This window comes from Aquarana catesbeiana, linkage group LG12 (assembly GCF_042186555.1).
Source record: "Aquarana catesbeiana isolate 2022-GZ linkage group LG12, ASM4218655v1, whole genome shotgun sequence".
In the NCBI taxonomy this organism is placed as follows: domain Eukaryota; kingdom Metazoa; phylum Chordata; class Amphibia; order Anura; family Ranidae; genus Aquarana; species Aquarana catesbeiana.
The window spans coordinates 50948280-50971505 of record NC_133335.1 but is presented as its reverse complement, the minus strand read 5'-3'; the positions used below and the strand labels follow the sequence as shown (position 1 = coordinate 50971505).

Sequence of the window (23226 nt, the reverse complement as noted above, 5' to 3'; positions counted from 1 at the left end):
GTATGCATACTGCCTTACTGAACATACCTGTATTGCATTACTTAATATACAGTACATGTACTGCCTTACTGAATATACCTGTATTGACTTACTGAATATGCATGTACTGCTTTACTGAACATACACATACTGCCTTACTGAATATACCTGTATTGCCTTACTGAATATACAGTATATGTATTGCCTTACTGAATACACACGTACTGCCTTACTGAATATGCATGTATCATGGTGCCATGTATTAAAGTAAGATATCTTGGAGGTGAGATGGTCCTGATGTCTGTGCATTAAAAGGAGGTCAGGGGTCTTGATGTCTGTGTATTAGAAGACGGTGAAGGGACTCTGATGTTTGTATATAAGAAGAAGGTGAAAGGTCTTTATGTCTGTGCATTGGGAGGTGGTGAGGGGCCCTGGTATCTGTGTATTGGAAGAAGGTGAGAGGTCCTGATGTTTCTGTTTTGGGAGGTGGTGAGGGGCCCTGGTATCTGTGTATTGGAAGAAGGTGAGAGGTCCTCATGTTTCTGTATTAGGAGGTTAGAGGTCCTGGTGTTTCTATTAGGAGAAAGTGCAAGGTCCTGATGTTTGTGTATTAGAGGAAAGAGAGAGGACCTGATGTCTGTGTATATGAATGGGGCAAGTAGGTTTTGGTTTTTTGGATAGAAGGAGAAGGTGAGAGGTCCTGATCTCTGTGTATTAAAAAGAGAAGGTAAGAGGTCCTGACATCTATGTTTTAAGAGGAGGTGAGTTAGTCCTGATGTCTATGTATTAGAAGGAGGCAAGCAGATCCTGGTGCCTGTATATCAGGAGAAGGTGAGAGGTCCTGATGTCTGTGTATTAGAAGGATAAGGTGAGTAGATCCTGATGCCTGTATATAAAAAGAAGGTGAGAGGTCCTGATGATTGCTTATATGAAGAAGGTGAGAGGTCCTCATGACTGTATATATAAAGAAGATGAGAGGTCCTGATGACTTTATATAAGGAGAAGGTGAGAGGGTCCTGATCTCCTTGTATTAGAAGGAGGTGAGTAGATCCTGATGTTTGTATATAAGGAGAAGGTGAGAGGTCCTGATGACTGTATATAAGGAGAAGATGAGAGATCCTGATGACTGTATATAAGGAGAAGGTGAGAGATCCTGATGACTGTATATAAGGAGAAGGTGAGAGGTCCTGATGATTGTATATAAGGACAAGAGGAGAGGTCCTGATACCTGTATATAAGGAGAAGGTGAGAGGTCCTGATGACTGTATATAAGGAGAAGGTGAGAGGTCCTGATGACTTTATATAAGGAGAAGGTGAGAGGTCCTGGTGACTGTATATAAGGAGAAGGTGAGAGGGTCCTGATCTCCTTGTATTAGAAGGAGGTGAGTAGATCCTGATGTTTGTATATAAGGAGAAGGTGATAGGTCCTGTTGTCTGTGTATTAGAAGGAGATGAGAAGCCTGTGTATACGGTAAATGTCAGGTACATATCCCGACCTACATATCCCAACCAAATGCAAGCCAGTGGCAGCATTGCATTGTGAGGAAGTGGCAGGTTTGTGTCCAGACCTCTGTGCATGAAGTGGATGAGATAAATGGACATCACGGACGGTACCTGTGTGCCATTCATAGAGAACAATGGAGGTTTTGCTGGGTAAAGTTGACACTAAGGCAGGCAGACTTTTCTCTGTACTGTAGATGTGACAGTAAGCATTGATCAATGAAGGAGAGGGAATCTAAGACTTCATGATAAAGTGCAGCAAGTGAAGGCAGACACAAGGGAGAAGCATTGGGGATGCAGGTGATGTGCAGAGTAGACAAGTACGGGAGGGATGAAGGATGCTGGGGGGCACCAAACTCTAAAGAACAGCTATGGGATGGTTGGTAAACCACCTGGATGAGGACAACTTTTTTCCAGGTAAGACGATGCAAGTGCCTACTTATTAGGGATGTCTGTGATTGGATGGGAGACGGAGGGGCTCCCTACGAATGAAGTCTGGAAAGTCATCTCACCTGCGGTGGGCATGATGTGCCCCTGTGCCCGGCTCAGGAGCTCCAACGCTGGCTCTCGCCCCTTAACACCATCTGCAGAGGACACGCAGGGCTCGGTCTCATAAATAGTCTGCAGCATGTCAGGCAGCGCCAGGGCTCGGGGAAGCAGCAACATTCCCGGACCGCTCTCCGCTGCCAAGCTAACCAGCCGACCTCCCCTCCCCTACCCCCCCCCCCAAACAACGCTTGTCCCCGCTCCCCAGCAACTCCGACTACTTTGGCTTCTTCTTTAACAGCGGCTCGGCGTAGGCATGGTGCTCGCATAATCCATCGCCAAAAAAAAAAAGAAGAAGAGTGGGACGTGGCGGCGAGCCTAGGGGGGTGGCAGAGCCTGGAGGTGGCGAGGAGGTTTTTGTTAGGCCTGTACCCTGCCCTCCCCCTTCTGCCTAGTGAGTGGCGCTGGGATGCAAGTGGAAGGTTCTGCAGTAGAGCGACTGAAATAGAACAGGAGAGGAGGAGTCGGATATAAATAGACGGGAGAGAGAGAACGAGGGAGAGGGAGAAAGGAGAGCGCTGCAGGGGGATAAGGAAGGACTGCTCAGAAATAACACAGCACAAGTGTCACAACAGACACAGACCGGGGGGGGGGGGGGGGGGGGAACCACAGACATACAAACATACAAGACAGACGCACAGCGATAACAATAGATCGTCTAGAATACAACGACTACGTACACATAGCAGGAACCAAAATATGTCACCGCCGATAAGTCCCAATCTAATTGGTTGCTACGGGTTACCGCACTCTGCATACAGCATATGACCATATACGCTTTGATCGATCCCTCCCAATAGGAATAATCCATCTATAACTGACAAACCCACTATGACACACAGAGAAGTGGATTTCGAAAGTTAGAAATCTATCATAACTTACGATCGCATCTCTGTTTCCACCATATAATCGAATCGAAATACGCAAATTTATTAACAGTGCTGCCAATTGATGCAAAAAAAACAATCAATCATTTTACGCCCTGGCCGATCAACTCTGTTTGCCTGAATCTGATCAAAGCGGACTTTAAATCGATCAGAAAGGGAAGCTTTGGCTCTTCGATTGTTTGCAGATTGGAACCGTTTAATTAAAATGTACATCAATCAGAAAAAAAAAAAAAATCACAGCGCATATGTCAATCATCAGCGATCGGAAAAGCATAGATTTGCATACCATGAAAAAAAAAGCATTATCTCCAATGAAGGCTGTTCACAGGGATATACAATGTAATACTGACATATAATCACACACATAGGTTGGACTTGATGGACTTGTGTCTTTTTTTGACCTCACCTACTATGTAACTATATGCGATGCCAATTTGATTTGATTGTTAAAAAAAAAAAGGGTCCTGTGCGAGATTAGTGCGGTGCAAATTTCAGCTCCATAGACTTCTATGGGATCGGACTTAAATCGCAGCCCAGTGTTCACATCACTGCAAATGTTTGTTTTTTTGTCTAGACTTTAGAGAAAATAAAATTGCAGATGTGACCACTCCCCCTCACAATTTCGCATTAAATTTGCATGAAAAACGCACATGCTAAGCTGAATTTGCAATGCGAATTCGCACCTTGTACATCCAATTCGCACTGCATCAATATGAGACAGAATCAGGCATTTTTAGCCCCATAGACTTGAGTGGATACACCTGAAAACGCGGATATCAAGTATTTTTGCACTTTTTTCTGGCGCTGTTTAGCCTGTAAGTACTGATCCCCCCCCAGTGCTTTTCATTGGCTAAAAAAAAAAATGCATAAAGCTTGAAAACATATGTTAAACACTTAAAATGCGATAAACGCAAAACCACTCGAAAAAACGTAAAATACAAATCACCTGAAAATACCCGAAAGTCACCCAACTCTCCAAAAGCTACATGAGCTGCTTTTAGGCAGAAATGGGAATTTATGACTTCATAAACTTAAACGCCTGAAAAAGTGTGTTTTTAGGCATCTTTATTAGCCTGTAAGAACTGATCTCCTACCTCCTGGTGCTTTCCCTTGGCTAAAACAAAAACGCATGAAGCGCGAATACACATGTAAAACACTTAAAATGAGCTTTTAAACCGCTTGTGTACACATTTGCAAAACAGCATGAAAACGCCTAAAAATTGCCCTGCTCGGGTGTGAATGCAGCCTAATCCATATTCAGCCTGATTCTCACAGTGACGCACAACGCCGGGTGTCGCACATATGCGCATTTTTTAATGCATTGTCATGCTACAAGCCCATTCAGTTTAATGGGCTGTCCTATGCATGACGAACGGGGAAAATTAGCTCCTGCCCTTTTTTGAGCTTCACGTGTTTTTAACTGCGTGTTTATTCCGTTTTTAATTTTTACGCAAAAAAAAAACCTGCCACGTTCTGCCTGCCACATCTTGGGTGCCATTAACTATGAATGGTACTGCAAGTGTGACAAGTGTTTTTTGACTCATTCACAAAACGCTATAGAATGAATGCATCCTAAGTAATCATATAGTGACAGACCCATGTTAGGTCTAAGGCCAGGCGGATATAAACGTATGTGTGTCTGTTTACATCCAATTACCTCAGTTCCGTCTTGTTTAGACCTGAAAAAATGGAAGAGGACGCAAAACGTTTTTTTTTTTTTCAGACCCAGACTAACTTGGAGGTCGTCAGATTTAAATGGACACTTCTCCGTTAACACATCCACCTGCCCATAAATTAAGATGTGAGGGACATTCTTCCCGCTGATCACCAATGTAAGGAGCATTCTTCTCACTGACCACCAATGTAAGGGGCATTCTTCCCACTGACAACCAATGTAAGGGGCATTTTTCCCACTGACCACCAATGTAAAGGACATTCTTCCCATTGACCACCAATGTAAAGGACATTCTTCCCACTGATCACCAAGGTAAGGAGCATTCTTCTCACTGACCACCAATGTAAGGGGCATTCTTCCCACTGACCACCAATGTAAGGAGCATTCTTCCCAATGACCACCGATGTAAAGGACATTCTTCCCATTGATCACCAATATAAGGGGCATTCTTCCCATTGACCACCAATGTAAAGGACATTCTTCCCATTGACCACCAATGTAAAGGACATTCTTCCCATTGACCACCAATGTAAATGACATTCTTCCCATTGACCACCAATGTAAAGGACATTCTTCCCATTGACCACCAATGTAAAGGACATTCTTCCCATTGACCACCAATGTAAAGGACATTCTTCCCATTGACCACCAATGTAAAGGACATTCTTCCCACTGATCACCAATGTAAAGGACATTCTTCCCACTGATCACCAATGTAAGGAGCATTTTTCCCACTGACCACCAATGTAAAGGGCATTCTTCCCATTGACCAACAATGTAAAGGACATTCTTCCCACTGATCACCAATGTAAGGGGCATTCTTCTCACTGACCACCAATGTAAGGGCCATTCTTCCCATTGACCACCAATGTAAGGAGCATTACTCCCACTGACTCCTCATGAATGAATCTTCAGCAGGGGTTACTTATGCCTTAAATATTATTCCAAGGGTCCCCCTAGGGCAGTGATGGCAAACCTTGGCACCCCAGATGTTTTGGAACTACATTATCCATGATGCTCATGCACTCTGCAGTGTAGTTGAGCATCATTGGAAATGTAGTTCCAAAACATCTGGCGTGCCAAGGTTTGCCATCACTGCCCTAGGGGTAACAAGGTTGAGGTTGGTTGGTCTGTAATGAAAATTCCCTTCACTTGCAGGTATTCCTTCTCACTGTCTGTTGCATCCTTGGGTAAAGGGAAATTTCCCCTAACAGAACACAGAAAGTAAAAACTGACAGAGACTTGAACCCGATCCGAAAAAAAAAAAAAACATACGAAAAGCAAGGAGCCAGTCCCCGCTTCTCTCTGCCATCTCTCTCATTTTCATGATTGAAATGACTTTAGAGCAGGATTTCAGGTTATCACCCACTGTTCCTCCCCCTGTTCCTCCTCTGTTTACTTCCAATCCCATCCCGCTGGAAATAACCCGGTAAAAATAAGACATATCTGTTCTTGTTGCCCTTTAATCCTGTTACTGTATATAAGGCCTTAATAATGCCGTAAGCACCAAACATGTCTATTTATACCTCCCGGAGAAAATTCAGACGAGAGCCTAGGTAAGAGCCGGGGAGCGACTCTGCACAGTGTCATTAAGATGTCACTCCGAATTCCCCACACAAATAGCAAGATGTGCTTATTATTAGACACAGCGCGGGTATATAAAGACCAGACTCCATTCCAAAAACATGTCATTAAAATAATGCCTGACCTGTGCCAGCACTTCTCAGGCAGGGTGATCAGAAAGGAGGAGACAGAGGTGATAGGATGGCAAGAAAATGCCCTGCGCACCATCTACCCCAGGAAGCAGTGCAAATAATCCGGCCCTAACGCTGGCACTACGGACTGCCATCCCCCTTGCATCAGGGTCCCCAGAGAGCCCCCCCTTGCATCGGGGTCCCCAGAGAGCCCCCCACTTACATCAGGGTCCCCAGAGAGCCTCCCACTTACATCAGGGTCCCCAGAGAGCCCCCCACTTACATCAGGGTCCCCAGAGAGCCCCCCACTTACATCAGGGTCCCCAGAGAGCCCCCCACTTACATCAGGGTCCCCAGAGAGCCCCCCACTTACATCAGGGTCCCCAGAGAGCCCCCCCTTACATCAGAGTCCCCAGAGAGCCCCCCATTTACATCAGGGTCCCCAGAGAGCCCCCCACTTACATCAGGGTCCCCAGAGAGCCCCCCCTTACATCAGAGTCCCCAGAGAGCCCCCCATTTACATCAGGGTCCCCAGAGAGCCCCCCACTTACATCAGGGTCCCCAGAGAGCCCCCCCTTGCATCAGGGTCCCCAGAGAGCTCCTCCCCTTGCATCAGGGTTCCAAGAGAGCCCCCCCTTACATCAGGGTCCCCAGAGAGCCTCCCACTTACATCAGGGTCCCCAGAGAGCCCCCCACTTACATCAGGTTCCCCAGAGAGCCCCCCAGAGAGCCTCCCCCTTACATCAGAGTCCCCAGAGAGCCCCCCCTTGCATCAGGGTTCCCAGAGAGCCCCCCCCCTTACATCAGGGTCCCCAGAGAGCCTGCCCCTTACATCAGGGTCCCCATTGAACCCCCCTTACATCAGGGTCCCCAGAGAGCCTGCCCCTTACATCAGGGTCCCCATTGAACCCCCCTTACATCAGGGTCCCCAGAGAGCCCCCCCTTACATTAGGGTCCCCAGAGAACCTCCCCCTTAAATCAGGGTCACCAGAGAGCCTCCCCTCCCCTTGGGGACCCCTGCAAAGACTCGGGGCTATGGGCCCCAGATTCGGGGCTATAGCCCCAAAAGCCACCCCCTAGCGACGCCACTGCTATAGAGCAATCCGAACACGGGAGCATTTGATAGGCGGCGAGGAAGCGTTGTATCTTCTCCTAGCCGCATGCTTTAATCCTTTGAAGCCGACACTAGCAATTGCGGTAGCAAAGAATCTCTATTCACTTAAATGGGTCACATTTGACAGGCGGGCAGCGCCAGGGGGGTACGATTCCTGTCACAACATCGCAGCATGTGTACATCCCCGGCCACTGCCTCTGCAGCCTATTCTGGGGCTGTAAAAATGTGTCTCAACCGCAGGCTTTTACCGCCCCCAAACTCCCCCCCCCCCCAACGGCTAGTGTCAAGGAATCTTACTGTCATGGCCCGCCCCTTTTATTCATTGGATTCCACTTCTTCCAATCATATAAGCTCAGTGGATATTATTACCTAGCATGGTCTTCTGACACGTTTTTGTGACCATTGACATTTATACAGCGATCAGAGCTATAAAAATGCACTGATTACTGTATAAATGTCACAGGCAGGGAAGGGGTTAACACTAGGGGGGTGATCAAGGGGTTAAATGTGTTCCCTCGTTTGTGTTTCCAACTGTAGTAGGGATGGAACGGACTAGAGGAGGAGACATATTGTTGTTCCTAGCTAATAGGAACACACGATCTGTCTCTCCTCTCACAGAACAGGGATTTGTGTGTTTACACACACACGTCCCTGTTCTGGCTCTCGTGCCCGCGATCGCGTGTGGCATCGCAACCGCCAGCTACTGGCATCGGTTCCCCCGCCGTGCAGCGGGTGCGCGCCTGCTATAGGCATTTGGAGGCCTGACGTACAGCTATGACGGTTTGCGGGATTGTGCCGACCCGACCCAGTATAAAAATGGCGGCTGGTCGGCAAGTGGTTAATATTTGCTTTACTCCTCCCGCTGTTTGCTGAGAAGTCTTAAGAGTAGTACGGTGGCAAGGTGCTGCCTGCATGGCATAGAGAAGCACAGAGACCCAGTGATGACATCACCGGCCTAAGATAAAGTATGAAATGTGATTAGCATGTTGATGAGCGGGGAATGAAGAACTAGGAGAGGCAAAATTTAAGCAGATTAAACTTCAGCTTTGAGCTTGGGTTCACACTTGTGCGATTCGGGAACCAGTGCGATTACAGCGCCGATTCCTGCATCGCATCTCTCCCGCAGGCAGCTCACACTGCCCTCTGCGAACTGCTGCGGGTGTCAATACAAAGTTAATGACACCCCCAGATCGGTTCACAGATCCCTGTGCTGTGATTGGACACAGCAGGAGCCAATCAGCGGGTCTGGCAGCCGCAGTGGCCGCCAACCACCCGCGATCGTTCAGAGGAAAGGCAGAACAGCAGTCTGCGAGGGAGGAAAATGGAGATCTTGTGTTTCTGCTGAGCAGAAACACAGACCTCTGTTTTCCTCCAGTCACAGCATTCCCCCCACAATTAGAAATCAGTCCCTAGGAGCAAACTTAATCCTTTGATCGCCCCTGATGTTAAACCCTTCCCTGACAGTGTCATTTATACAGTGACAGTGCATTTTTTTTTTTTAGCACTGATCACTGTATTGGTGTCACTGCTCTCCAAATAGTGTCACTTAGTCAGATCTGTCCGCCGCAATGTCGCAGTCCCACTAAAAATCGCTGAACGCCGCTATTACCAGTAAAAACAATAAAAAAATAAATAAAAATCAATAAAGACAGCCCATAGTTTGTAGACGCTATAACCTTTGCGCAAACCAGTCAATATACGCTTATTGCGATTTTTTTTTTACCAAAAACATATAGCAGAATACATATTGACCTAAATTGATGAAGGAATTTAGATTTTTTACATTTTTTTTTTTATTCATTTAAAGTTTTATTGTGTGCACCAACAAGGACAATACAAATCCAGCATTGAAATATGGTACAATAAGCATAGACTGATACACAAACCAATAGTAGAGTAGAACCGTGTGTTAGGTACATAGGGAATAGGATGATGTCAATCGGCAACAAAGAAACTAGTCTGAATTAAAATAAAACACTAAAATCGCCCAGAGGCTGGTGTACACGAGCAAATTCTCAATCGAAGGAAGAAGGCATTACATCACAGAATTTTTTTCACATTTTTTTTATTGGATGTGTTTTATAGCAGAAAGTAAAAAATATTGTTTTTTTTTTTTTTTTCAAAATTGTCGCTCTTTTTTCGTTTATAGCTCAAAAAATAAAAAACGCAGAGGTGATCAAATAGTACCAAAGGAAAGCTCTATTTGTGGGAAAAAAAGGACATCAATTTTATTTGGGTACAACGTGCGCAATTGTCGTGCCGTACCACAAAAAATAGCCTGGTCAGGAAGGGGGTAAAACCTTCCGGGGCTGAAGTGGTTAAAAAGCAGCCACAGTCTGAACAGAAAAACCTGTCCCCTTCCAGCATGCTGCAGAGAGGGATCCTTGTTCTCTGCGTGGAAGCAGTAGTCTCTTTGCAGAGGTCCGGCTTGCCTCCTGCTGAGTCGCACCTAAAGCTCTGCAAGCAGGAAAGTTCAATCTCACTGATGAATGAAGAGTTCTAGGTCTGATTTGCAGGGGGCATGCTGCTGAGAGACCACTGCTTCCACATAGAGAACAAGGGTCCTTTTCAGCAGCATGCTGGCAGGGGACAGACTTTTCTACTCAGGATGCAAAATTGGGCTTTAGGTACTATTATTTAATATTACCAAATTAAAGCACATGGTCCACTCCAGAGCAGAATAAACTGGAGGAAAAAGTCACAAGCCAATAGAAGTATATTCCTTCTTCAGGGTCCCTCAGACAAAACTCTATCCAAGGTCAGGCCTAAAATTAAATATTATCATCCAGAGATAATAAAACTATGCATGCTGGAGGTCACCATTACATGTCCTATAACAATGTCATGTCATTAAAGCAAAGAAACGCCAATCCTAACACTGCAAGAATGGACCCGCTATGCATTTTGCTTATTCAATGATGTCCAAAACTGGCATCTCTCCCATGCTGTCCCCTTCTCCTACCTATATGAGACATTCACCATCTTTAGACATACCCTTAACATGAACCTTTGCCCATGCAGGGAAAAGCAAAGGGTAAATGGAAGTCCCACCACTACTTCCCGTTCTCTGCTGGTCCCCCCCCCCCCACACACTCTGTTTTGCTGAAACAAGAAAATAGAAGGGGCATATGACTCCCTCCCCTTCCTCCCATGTGGCAGGACTGAAGATAGGTGATTGACAGTATAAGCAAAATACTTCTCAACCCAATGAAATTCCGCATCTGGCGTATTTGTCTCCTTTGCTTGCTTAGACTATGAGTAAGCTCGTATTTTGGGTAAAATGCATTGGAAACAGGGTCACGCCAGATGGGGAAGAGTATGTCTGAATGACCTAATTTGCCTGATCCTTTGCTCACTTACACTATGCGTAAGCCTGCATCGTGGGCGAAACATGTTAGGGACGGAGACATTTTAGATGGAGAAGGATATGTCTAAGTGACCTAGCTTGCCTGAGCCTTTGCTCACTTAGACTATGAGTAAGCCTGCATCATGGACGAAACATGTTAGGGTGGAGACATTTTAGATGGAGAAGGATATGTCTAAGTGACCTAGCTTGCCTGATCCTTTGCTCACTTAGCCTATGAGTAAGCCTGCATAAAGGGCAAAACATGTTAGGGCAGAAACATTTTTAGATGGGAAGGATATGTCTGAGTGACCTAGCTTGCCTGATCTTTTGTTTGCTCAGACTATCAATAAGGATGTGTTATGGGTGAAACGTGTCAGTTGTGGAGTCATATGGAATAGAAGAAGGATATAGCTGAGTAACCTAGCTGGCTTGCTTTTTGCTTGCTTAGACTATGAGTAAGCCTGTATTTTGGGTGAAATGCGTCAAATGTGGATTCATGTCAGAGGGTTCTGAATAACCTACTAGTTTGCTCTCTCCTTTTGCTAGCTTAGAGTATAAGTAAGCCTGTATTGTGGGTCAAATGCTTCAGAAGTGTAGACCTGTCAAATGGGGAAGGGTATGGCTGAGTATCCCTCCTTTGCTCACTTATACTATGAGTAAGGGTGTAATATGGGCGAAACGCGTCAGTAGTGGCGACATGTTGGATGGGGAAGGATATGCGTGAGTGTTCTAGCTTGCTTGCTCCTTTGCTCGCTTATATGGTGTGGGGCTTGAAATGTTTATGTATTGCTTGTGGGAGGTGGATCCCAGAAGGCCGACGCTCCATTAGAGAGAATCCTCTCACTTCCTGCTATGGTGACAAGGACAAAGACGGCAATAAAAATCTGACAGGGGTTCTAATCCTTCCCCACTGTATTAAGATAAAGCATTGCTATTTCTGTTTGCACTGTTATCTCAGGTTCATGTGGCACAGCTCAGAAAGAAGTAGATAACAGAACATAAGAGCTAATAAAACAGACCAACCAGTATAGAGGCCCGCACAAGTCACAAATACATGTGTACGCACTTAACGCTACATTGCGGTTATAGGTCTCTGCTCAAAACGGGCCTCTAGTGGACAAATAGGGTACTGACAGTTTAAAACTGGTCTCTAGTGGACAAATAGGGTACTGACAGCTACTGTACAAAATACTCAGCAGTGTGACACTGACTCAACAATTAGATCCCTAATTTCCTTATCTTATGAGTGTTGGCAACACAAGTTTTCCTCAGCTTCTTCAGATCTGCCAACAACTTAGAATAGTAAAAGGAAAGGTAAACCTAATATAGGCAAGTTACCTAAAATTTGTATATATTTTTATTTCTACCCAGAAAATGAAACAAGTTTTACAGAATCTAGGAAAACCATCAAACACCACTTCTTTTTTAGAAGAATGATTGACTATAGGACTATAGGACACAAATTGCCAGTGCAACCTGAAAATGTCTTTTTTTTCCCTACATATCAATCAGCCCTGATAGACAGAAGAGTCACGCCTAGCCCTGCAAAAATGCCAGGAGCCCTATATACAAGCAAAGGCATTCTATGACTGTGATGGAGAGTACTATGGGTCTAGAGAAGCAACAGCATCTAGTAAATTGTTGAAACAATGTGAATGTCCATAAAGTTTTGGCATTCCTTTCCCCTGCTACACGCTGCCTAGGAAAACTAAACATGCATGCTGGTGAAAAAGAAATGGTAGCTGGAATGAAGGTTTGTCATGTCTACGGGGTCACCTAATAAGGTCTCATGCACATGGGCACATTTGCCCACATCCCTTATCTGGAGTCACTTTTGGAGCCAGCAGCCTGTCAAAATCAATAACAGAAAATCAACGATTGTGCTGACAAATAGGAAGTGCTACTTTCTTTTGGAACACCCAATTGAAAGAAGAAGCCTCAGATGCACTTATTATTGGTCAGCACGTCCTTGTGACTGCGCTGATCAATAAATGCTTCCTATTGCGAACATTATGGTGAATACTCACTCCGAGGCTGTGACCTGCAGTGTATGGACCGCTACACCGACAGCTCAGGGCATTGCAGCCGCTATGTACAGCATAGTCCAGAAGGGCTGCCATGATATATGGAGTTAGTTTACCTTTTGTGAAAAGGTGAACTTACCCTTTAAAAAAAAAAAATATATATATATATATATATATATATATATATATATATATATATATATATATATATATATACATATGTTTTAGCAGAGGCCCTAGAGAATAAAATGGTGGGTTTTGCAATTTTTTATGTCACGCGGTATTTGCGTAGCAGTTTTCTGAATCCAAATGTAAAAGATGTAAGCTGTAAATAAATAGATACCAAACATGTCAAGTCTGGTGCTAGAATTATTGCTCTCGCTCTGATGTTTACGGCAATATCTCACATGTGTGGTGTGATCGCCTTTTACGTATGCGTGCGGGACCAACATGTGCGTTCACCTTTGCGTGCATGGGGGGACGAGGCGCTTTAAAAATGCTTGTTTATTTATTTATTTTATTTTTTTTCCACACTGTTTCTTTAATATTTTTTTTATTACTTTTATTGCTGTCACAAGGAATGTATATATATTTCATGACAGCAATAGGCAGTGAAAGGTACTCTTTATGGATAGATCTGGGGTCTATTACCCCAGATGTCTTCTCTGCCCTTAAAGGCATCTGATCACACCAGGATCGGTGTGATCAGATGCTTTCAATATTTAAAAATGGGTGCTGTTTACATCCTGGAAAAACCGGAAGTGACAAACATGCTTATTGTTTCCGGTTTCATATACCATAGAGCTTATTGGGGACCTTCTGGTCCTCGACGAGCTCTATGGTAAGCTGGTAGAACCACTGGCTTTCATTCCAGGCTCACCGGTTGGACGGTAGAGTCTGGAGAATCAATGGCGGGTGGTGGGGGGACCCCTTCCTCCATCTGTAAAAGCCAAAAGCTGCTTGTAGCGGCAGGCATCATCCCAGTATACAGGTATGTGATTTTGATGTTAAGTGGATCCGTCAATTAGAGTGATTGGCCTACACTCTTTCCAGTGGCTAGCTGCCATAGCTTCCTTCCCATGGGGGGGAGGCTTGGGAAAACCAAGCCCCAACAGACAGTCTCACCTCCCACTCTGCTGTGGAATGTCCTTGCCCAGGCTCTCAGGGATCTCCCTGGTGCCCTGCTCTCCCCCAGCAGGGGGTGACAGCAACTATCAGCCTGACTTTCCTTCCTTCTCTCTTCTTCCTGGGGGCCCTGCATGCCTCTCCCTCCCTGGCTTTTAGAGGAACTCCTTACCGTCTCCCAAGGGGAAGCACCGTTAAAGGGGAGCTACTCTGCCCTACCTGCTTACATGCAGACCCCTGACAATAAACTAGAAGACATCTGCACCCTTTGTGTGAATGTGCGCGACCCCATGATTTGTCTTCTGGAATGAGTGACATAGAAATCCCAGGGGGAATTTTGAATGACTGAAACGCTGCACCTACGTGAGAATGATGGACCTGAACTTTAGGAACGCTGCAGTGTGAGTTTTCTGCAGAATAAACTGAGCTGTCAGGTGGGAATGCAAGGGGTCTACTGGCAAGATCAACATATAATAAAACTATGTGACATAGTCTCTGTTGGCCACCAGTCTTTGGACCTCAGTGAGGCCTTCAAGACAAAAACCCCCCACCACTACTACAAGTATTCTTTGACTGATCACTCACCAGATTGGCTAGGAAGGTTCATCCTGATGTCCAACGGCTGGACAGACATGAAACGGGGGACTAAGACCCCCTTCCTGGATCTCCAAAGCCCAGGACTTAACTGACAGGCCGGGGCAAAGATGGCGCTTCCAGGAGGCTCAGTTCTCCATACACATCCCTCGGCTGGTGCTGCCCTGCAATGAGAAGAAGAGACAGGAGCTGCTATCAGCAATCCCCCTTTGAATGTCTTCACGGTAAAAAGTTGAAAGAAAACATCAGTGATTTGTAAGCAGATCATGCAACGAACGAGCACCAGTAATTATCCCCCTTGGGTGCAAGGTCGACATCTTCAGAATGAATTACACAGATGCTTTATAAGAGAAAAGAACTCACTGAGGACTGATATAAGGGGGACCGCAAGGTATAGGAAATAAAGAGACTGCATGTGTGGAGTTATTATTTAAAAATACCTTAAAGCTGAACTCTAGGGAGATAGAAAAGATACAAAATAACACAGCTCTGTAATCATTATTACATCATTACAGCCCCGTCATCCATTCAATCACATTTGTTCAAAGAAAAAACGGATTCAGCTTACATCAGTTTTCAGTTGAGTTCAGTTTTTCATCCATTTTTTACATCAGTTTTTTACATCCGCCAGCTGGAGGCTTGGAGCCATTTTTAACATTTTTTTCTTTACATAATTAAAAAAGTAATGTTAGGCTTGAAGTTTAATTAAAACTCCCAAACAGTATATATTTTCTGAAAGCAGACACCCTAGAGAATAAAATGGTGGTAGTTCCAATTATTTATGTGTGCAACGGTTTATGAAACGCAAAATTTTGGTAAAACATAAACTAAAGTTTATTTTAGGGCACACAAACACAATAAATTACACAGTTTTTTTGATAATATATAAAAGCTTAAGTTGTTGTGCTGAATAAATAGATACCCAACACGTCAAACATTAAAATTGCGCACGCCCATAGGCAATACTTCCTACAAGTACACCCTGACTTGTAAAGGGCCAGGCAGTTGTACAGCTTAGACCAGCGCTATACCTCTGGCATGAAGGTTGTAGCGGAACCCCCTAGACATCCACAGGTCCAAGTTGGCTTGTAGATAATCCGGATCTGGGATAAATTGCAGCATTAAAGTTTTGGGGAAATAAAAATCTGCAGGAAAAAATAAATATACCTACCTTACCTCTGACGTCAGAGTGGGGTGACGTCATCATCCTTCCACGGAGATCCCAAGAAATGCTGAGCAAACCAGATCTCATGACGAGGCACTCCTGTGCTGTGCTGGAGCGTCTTCTTGGAAGCTGTGGGATACTCAGCATTCCCCGGGATCTTGGCGGAAGAATGGTGATGTCATCACTGGAGCAGAGATGAGTATAGTTCTGCTTTAAGGATTACTATGTTTCCCTATCAACGGGATTCGAGTGAGCGTTAGCAGCTGGTTAGGGTTGGTTAAGTGTTAAAGGTTTAGGTAGGGGCTAGTTAGGTTTTTTACATTAGAGACAATTAGGACAGCTTTAGAATTTTCACTTCTGCTGAAAAATATTGTGCTGGACTACTGGAACTAAAGGAAGCAAACTGGCTACATGGACTTAAAGCAGAACTCCAGCCAAAAATACAAGATGAAAACAAATAGCCCATTAAAATTAAAATAACATAAGGAAAGGTTTGCTGCAATATTCAGCTTCAATCCAGAGATTTTAGTACATTTTCCGGCCTCTAGATATCCTCAGTCTGAAAACCAGCATCATTCAACCCACTTGCTCTGAGTCAAGCCTGTAACTGGACAGTAAAAGGAGAAGCAGCACAGTGATGAGCTCATCTTTGTCACTCTGCTTTTACCTCCTATCAGCATGCTTCTTGTCTGCACATAAACTGATTCCCTCTAACTTCAGGGATTGGAACAGACTCAACCCATGCTCCTCACTAATGGCCAGCATCATTTAACCCAATTGTCCTGGACCCACCCAAGCTTGTAACTGGACAGTGAAAAGAGAAGCATCACAGTGATGAGCATATCTATTTGCCACTCATCTCTCTTCCTTTATCAGCATGCTTCTTGTCACCACATGATCGGCTTCTTGTGCTGTTTCCTTCTTTCACACTTCACCACTGCTGTACATGGACTGCAAGAGGCTTTTCCCGGGTGATATTCCTGTACCAACACAGGTTACATTCAAAAAATACATTTAATGATGTCTCAATGAGTATAGAGCTGTATACATTTGTGTCTTTTTACATCTGCCTAGAGCTCAGCTTTAAAGCAGAACTCTAAGGGTTAACCCTAGGTTAATTGAACACTTTTTTCCCAAGTGAACAATATGCTTCAAATAGCCAATCAATAACCGGTGATCTGCTGATGCTGCCACTGGGTAACCTTTACTTCCTGTGGAGGGCCAACAATGCTGCTCATATTCTGCAGTATTGTTGCCTCTCTGATTGGCATCTCCTAATCCCATACAGCGGTAATTTTATCATAGACCAGGCGTCTCCAAAATTTCTAAACAAAGGGCCAGTTCAGATTGAGGGGCCTGGACTGTGGCCAGTGTAAGTAGAAAATGCCCTGGCATAAATGGGAGTAAATAATGCCCCATTGTTAGAATCGGTGGAAGGAATGGTGCCCCATCATTGGTGTCAGTAGGAGGAATAGTGCCCCATGATTGGTGTCAGTAGGAGGAATAGTGCCTCATCAGTGGTGTCAGTAGGAGGAATAGTGCCCCATCATTGGTGTCAGTAGGAGGAATAGTGCCCCATCATTGGTGTCAGTAGGAGGAATAGGGCCTTGTATCAGTGGGAGAAATAGTGCCCCAAGGGCCAGATAAAAACAAGCAAAGGGCCACAGTTTGGAGACCACTGTCACTGCCACAGAGAAAGGGCATTGATCGAGGGAGGTTTGTGGTCACGTGACCATATAGAAACCCTAAAAATTAAGGTATTTAGCTATTTCTTATAAAATGTACAGTGCCTTGAAAAAGTATTCATACCCCTTGAAATTTTCCACATTTTGTCATGTTACAACCAAAAACAGAAATGTATTTTATTGGGATTTTATATGATAGACCAACACAAAGTGGCACATAATTGTAAAGTGGACAGAAAATAATAAATGGTTTTCAAAATGTTTTACAAATAAATATCTGAAAAGTGTGGTGTGCATTTGTATTCAGCCCCCTTTACTCTGATACCCCTAACTAAAATCTAGTGGAACCAATTGCCTTCAGAAGTCACCTAATTAGTAAATAGAGTCCACCTGTGTGTAATTTAATCTCAGTACAAATACAGCTGTTCTGTGAGGCCCTCTGAGGTCTGTTAGAGAACCTTAGTGAACAAACAGCATCATGAAGGCCAAGGAACACACCAGACAGGTCAGGGATAACGTTGTGGAGAAGTTTAAAGCAGGGTTAGATTATAAAAAAATATCCCAAGCTTTGAACATCTCAGGGATCACTGTTCAATCCATCATCTGAAAATGGAAAGATTATGGCACAACTGCAAACCTAATAATACATGGCCGTCCATCTAAACTGACAGGTCGGGCAAGGAGAGCATTAATTAGAGAAGCAGCCAAGAGGCCCATGGTAACTCTGGAGGAGCTGCAGAGATCCACAGCTCAGGTGGGAGAATCTGTCCACAGGACAACTATTAGTCGTGCTCTCCACAAATCTGGTCTTTATGGAAGAGTGGCAAGAAGAAAGACATTGTTGAAAGAAAGCAATAAGAAGTCTGCTCTGGTCAGATGAGACCAAAATTTAACTTTTTTGGCCTAAAAGCAAAGCGATATGTGTGGCAGAAAACTAACACTGCACATCACCCTGAACACACCATTCCCACCGTGAAACATGGTGGTGGCAGCATCATGTTGTGGGGATGCTTTTCTTCAGCAGGGACAGGGAAGCTGGTCAGAGTTGATGGGAAGATGGATGGAGCCAAATACAGGGAAATCTTGGAAGAAAACCTGTAATGCAGCGTACACACGGGCGGACTTTTCGACCGGACTGGTCCGACAGACTTTCGGCGGACTTCCGACGGACTTGCCCAAGGAACGGACTTGCCTACACACGATCACACCAAAGTCCGACGGATGACGTACGCTCGGACTAAAATAAGGAAGTTCATAGTCAGTAGCCAATAGCTGCTTTGGCTTTGGTTTTTGTCCGTCAGACTAGCATACAGACGAGCAGACTTTTCAACCGGACTCGAGTCCATCGGAAAGATTTGAAACATGTTTCAAATTTAAAGTCCGTCAGATTTTTGACCGAAAAAGTCAGCCGAAAAAGTCAGCTGCACGTCCGATGGAGCCCACACACGGTCTGATTGTCCGCCGGATTTGGTCCGTCGGACCAGTCCGGTCGAAAAGTCTGCCAGTGTGTACGTGGTATTAGAGTCTGCAAAAGACTTGAGACTGGGGCGGAGGTTCACCTTCCAGCAGGACAACCCTAAACATACAGCCAGAGCTACAATGGGATGGTTTAGATCAAAGCATATTCATGTTATAGAATGGCCCAGCCAAAGTCCAGACCTAAATCCAATTGAGAATCTGTGGCAAGACTTGAAAATTGCTGTTCACAGACGCTCTCCATCTAATCTGACAGAGCTTGAGCTATTTTGCAAAGAATAATGGGCAAAAATGTGACTCTTTAGATGTGCAAAGCTGGTAGAGACATCCCCAACAAGACTTGCAGCTGTAATTGCAGTGAAAGGTGATTCTACAAAGTATTGACTCAGGGGGGCTGAATACAAATGTACCCCACACTTTTCACATATTTATTTGTAAAAAATGTTGAAAACCATTTATCATTTTCCTTCCACTTAATTATGTGCCACTTTGTGTTGGTCTATCACATAAAATCCCAATAAAATACATTTACATTTTTGGTTGTAACATGACAAAATGTGTAAAATTTAAGGGGTATGAATACTTTTTCAAGGCACTGTATGCAGGGAGTGTCAGAGCAATGAAAAATAACACACTAAGAAAATAGTAATGATGCTTCGATAGTTTCTATATATTTGCCGGAATTGACATTTTCCCGGTAATATCATGCAGCATGCAGAAGATGTGTGGTGGGAATTTTTGGTTTATGGAGGTTTGCTTTGTTCTATGCCATGAGCCCACAAATCCCTGATCGCAGTATGGGCACATTCAATTGTCTGCTCCTTTTGGGTAAATGATTCATTCTGCAGAATACATTGCTAGTATAGAGATCAGTGCCGTAGATAAGCCATAACCATGCGGCACTCCGACTTACTGACAAACAATAGCCTTCCCCGGAATTGCACCAAATCTCATCGTCCACTGATTTCGTATTCATCTTGCAGCTGAGGTTTTAGGCTGTCTGCACCCCCATATAGCTTGGAGATCACGTCTCCATGCGTCTGTGACCCTCAGCACCAACAGCCACATTAACATTCAGAGAGCGCAGAGAGTGTGGGAGGGAGAGCGCGTATGAATGGATACGCAGAGAGAGCGATGGAGGGAGGGAGGGAGAGGAAAGTATGAATGGAAAATCATGAATGGGGACTGAAAAGGGAGAATGGACAATGAACGCTCACGGCATGGGAGGAAAAGGGGTCCCAGCCTGAGAGGTCCGCCATGAAAGGGGCCCCAATATAGAATGGCAGGATGATGGCGGTTTACTGCTGTGTTTCTAAAAGGGGGGGGTTTATCTCCGCAGTGTCAGTGTATAATGGGGGTCTATCTGTCAGTGTTTAATGGGGTCTGTCTCCGCAGTGTCAGTGTATAATGGGGGTCTATCTTCGCACTGTCAGTCTATAATGGGGGTCTATACTCAGAGTGTCAGTGTATAATGGGTCTATCTTCGCACTGTCAGTGTGTAATGGGGGTTTATATCCACAGTGAATAATGTAAGTAATGTAAGTATAATGGGCATCTAAACCTAGAGTGTCAGTGTATAATGGAGGTCTATACCCAGAGTGTCAGTGTATAATGAAGGTCTATACCCAGAGTGTCAGTGTATAATGGGGGTCTATACCCAGAGTGTCAGTGTATAATGGGGGTCTATAATCAGAGCGTCAGTATGTACTGGGAGTCTATACATAGAGTGTCAGTGTATAATCTGGGTCTATACCCAGAATGTCAGTATGTAATGGGGGTCTATACCCAGAGTGTCAGACTACAATGCGGGTCTATACCCAGAGTGTCAGTCTATAATGGGGTTCTATACTCAGAATTTCAGTGTATAATGGGAGTCTATACCCAGAGTGTCATTCTATAATGGGGGTCTATACCCAGAGTGTCAGTGTATAATGGAGGTCTATAATCAGAGCGTCAGTATGTATTGGGAGTCTATACATAGAGTGTCAGTGTATAATGGGGGTCTATACCCAGAATGTCAGTATGTAATGGGGGTCTATACCCAGAGTGTCAGTCTATAATGGGGGTCTATACCCAGAGTGTCAGTCTATAATGGGGGTCTATACCCAGAGTGTCAGTCTATAATGGGGTTCTATACTCAGAATTTCAGTATATAATGGGGGTCTATACCCAGAGTGTCAGTCTATAATGGGGGTCTATACACAGAGTATCAGTGTATAATGAAGGTCTATACCCAGAGTGTCAGTCTATGATGAGGGTCTATACCCAAAGTGTCAGTCTATAATGAGGGTCTATACCCAGAGTGTCAGTCTATAATGGGGTTCTATACTCAGAATGTCAGTGTATAATGGGGGTCTATACCCAGAGTGTCAGTCTATAATGAGGGTCTATACCCAGAGTGTCAGTCTATAATGAGGGTCTATACCCAGAGTGTCAGTCTATAATGGGGGTCTATACTCAGAATGTCAGTCTATAATAGAGCACTATACTCAGAGTGTTAGTTTGTAACAGGACTACTCTGGTGCATCTAAGGAAGAGACTGCACCCCTGAATCTACAACCCTTCTGAAACAGATTGTCCCTTTGTCTATCCCCAGGGTGCGAATATGAAATGGGGTCTCCAGTCTACCAGTGCCAAATGGGGTCCCTTTCCCGAATACTGGGGCTAAATGGTGTCCCTCCCCAGTGTCAGCATGACATAAAATAGTAGAACAGGGTCTGTGCTTAGAACTTCAGTGTGAAGCACAATGAACAAAGGACAGCAGGGGGGCAGCATGAATGTGGCAGAACACATTTCCCTGACTGTGACATACGCAGGACGAGGGAGGCGATGATGTATTATCGCCAGTCGCTGCTACACGGCCATACCCGCGTCACTAGAGCTTATAAATAGATATACACTCATTTGTGAGCTGAAGCTTTCGCTTAGCTCTGTGCTACTGGCTCTGCTGGCATTTCCAAAGTTCATGGTTTTAGATAAGAGAATGTGAAAACACAAATATCCGGCTGCTTCTCCAATAAAGAATCCTAGCCTATCTCTAATGTCTAATGCTGGTAAAATACAATTAACTCTAGGCAGAAGTGAATTCATCTTCATATACAACTAATATAAGTACCTGAATTTTCCTTGATGTCAGTCTTCGTCATACCATGCACAACCTTTGTCATCTCAGACTAAGAGCCAATCAGGTGCCGCTACATGCACATGTGCTGACAGGGAGCATGCTAACAAAGAGGAGAGAGCAGAGGTGATGACTTATAAGTGTGCTGCTGCTCTTTCACTGTCCAATCAGCAGCCAGGGGGCGGAGACGTGACACCAGTGTATTCCTTAACTCTTATGTCAGATCCCAGAGTCCGACAGAGTGTATCCGAACCTTCCATATAAAAAAAAAAATGATTACTATTGTCTTGTGTTCCAGCACCTTGATTGTTACAAGGAAAGGTAGGTTATTGTGACACACCTCCTGTTATTACAACCTACCCCCTCCTGCTCATCAGCAAAGCACAGAAGGCTGGACTTGGCTAAGCCAGCATAGGTGATGGCCCAGCTCCTCTACTCCCTCCACCTCCCTACATTACCTGAAAGGTAAAGGAAAAAACTACAGGGTTTAACTTGAGAGTGACAGCTCTGACTCTGCTGGCTCTGCTGACATCACATCCAAGATGCAGCAGTCTCAGGGCTTTTGGAGGTCTACGTAAAGGAGGTATCTCTAGCCAAAATGCTCTTTTTAGTTTTGGATAGAGTAAGGAATAGTCAAAGCCTTCTTATTTTCTTTTTCTCTGCCTGTCTTCTGCTGAAGTGATTTTCCTTCATTTCCTGTCCCAGAAATTCAACAGGAAGTGAGAGTCAATCTCTCCAAAGCTAGGAAAATCCCCTCTTAGACATTTGTCATTGGAACAGTTTGGAAGATTTTCCCTCTATTCCCATGGATTTCCCATGACTTTCTGTCCAGGTGACAAAAGGTTACCAGGAAAAATAGAGAGTCTGAATCTCCCCATTGGTGACATAGACAGCAGACTCTACGCCTTGCTGCGACAAACTCCTCCACCCTGACTTGTGGTCGGTCCCTCGCCGTCCCCATGAAAAATGTAAGGCCATTAGCCCTGAATTGGACTTGATGAAGTCATTGTGCAAGTGCCACCCGGAGCATCTTATAGAAGAGACTTAGGACGACCAGTTGCACAGATGGAGGGAACTTCCTGGAGTGAGGAGTAAGATGAGTATTATACCCTATTCCTTATCCCCTAGAGTAGGGGTAGGCAAACGTCAGCTCTCAAGCTGTTGAGGAACAACTTTGGCTCTCCAGCTGTTGAGGAACTACTTTGGCTCTCCAGCTGTTGAGGAACAACTTTGGCTCTCCAGCTGTTGAGGAACAACTTTGGTTCTTCTGCTGTTGAGGAACAACTTTGGCTCTC

General features: G+C 44.7%; 1 protein-coding gene across 7 annotated transcripts in view; it reads right to left on the bottom strand.

Annotated features, from left to right (window-relative positions):
• Positions 1–23226, bottom strand: part of HDAC5 (histone deacetylase 5) — a 162386-nt gene that overhangs the window by 83722 nt on the left and 55438 nt on the right. For 4 of the 7 annotated variants that reach the window (XM_073607763.1, XM_073607766.1, XM_073607762.1 and 1 more), the window contains exon 1: positions 1992–2212. In XM_073607763.1, coding sequence (XP_073463864.1) covers positions 1992–2145 — 154 coding nt within the window. In that variant the 5' untranslated portion in view covers positions 2146–2212. Of the gene's footprint in view, positions 1–1991; positions 2214–14475; positions 14649–23226 lie in introns of those variants that run through there. The other 3 variants (XM_073607761.1, XM_073607765.1, XM_073607767.1) reach the window with 2 other exon arrangements.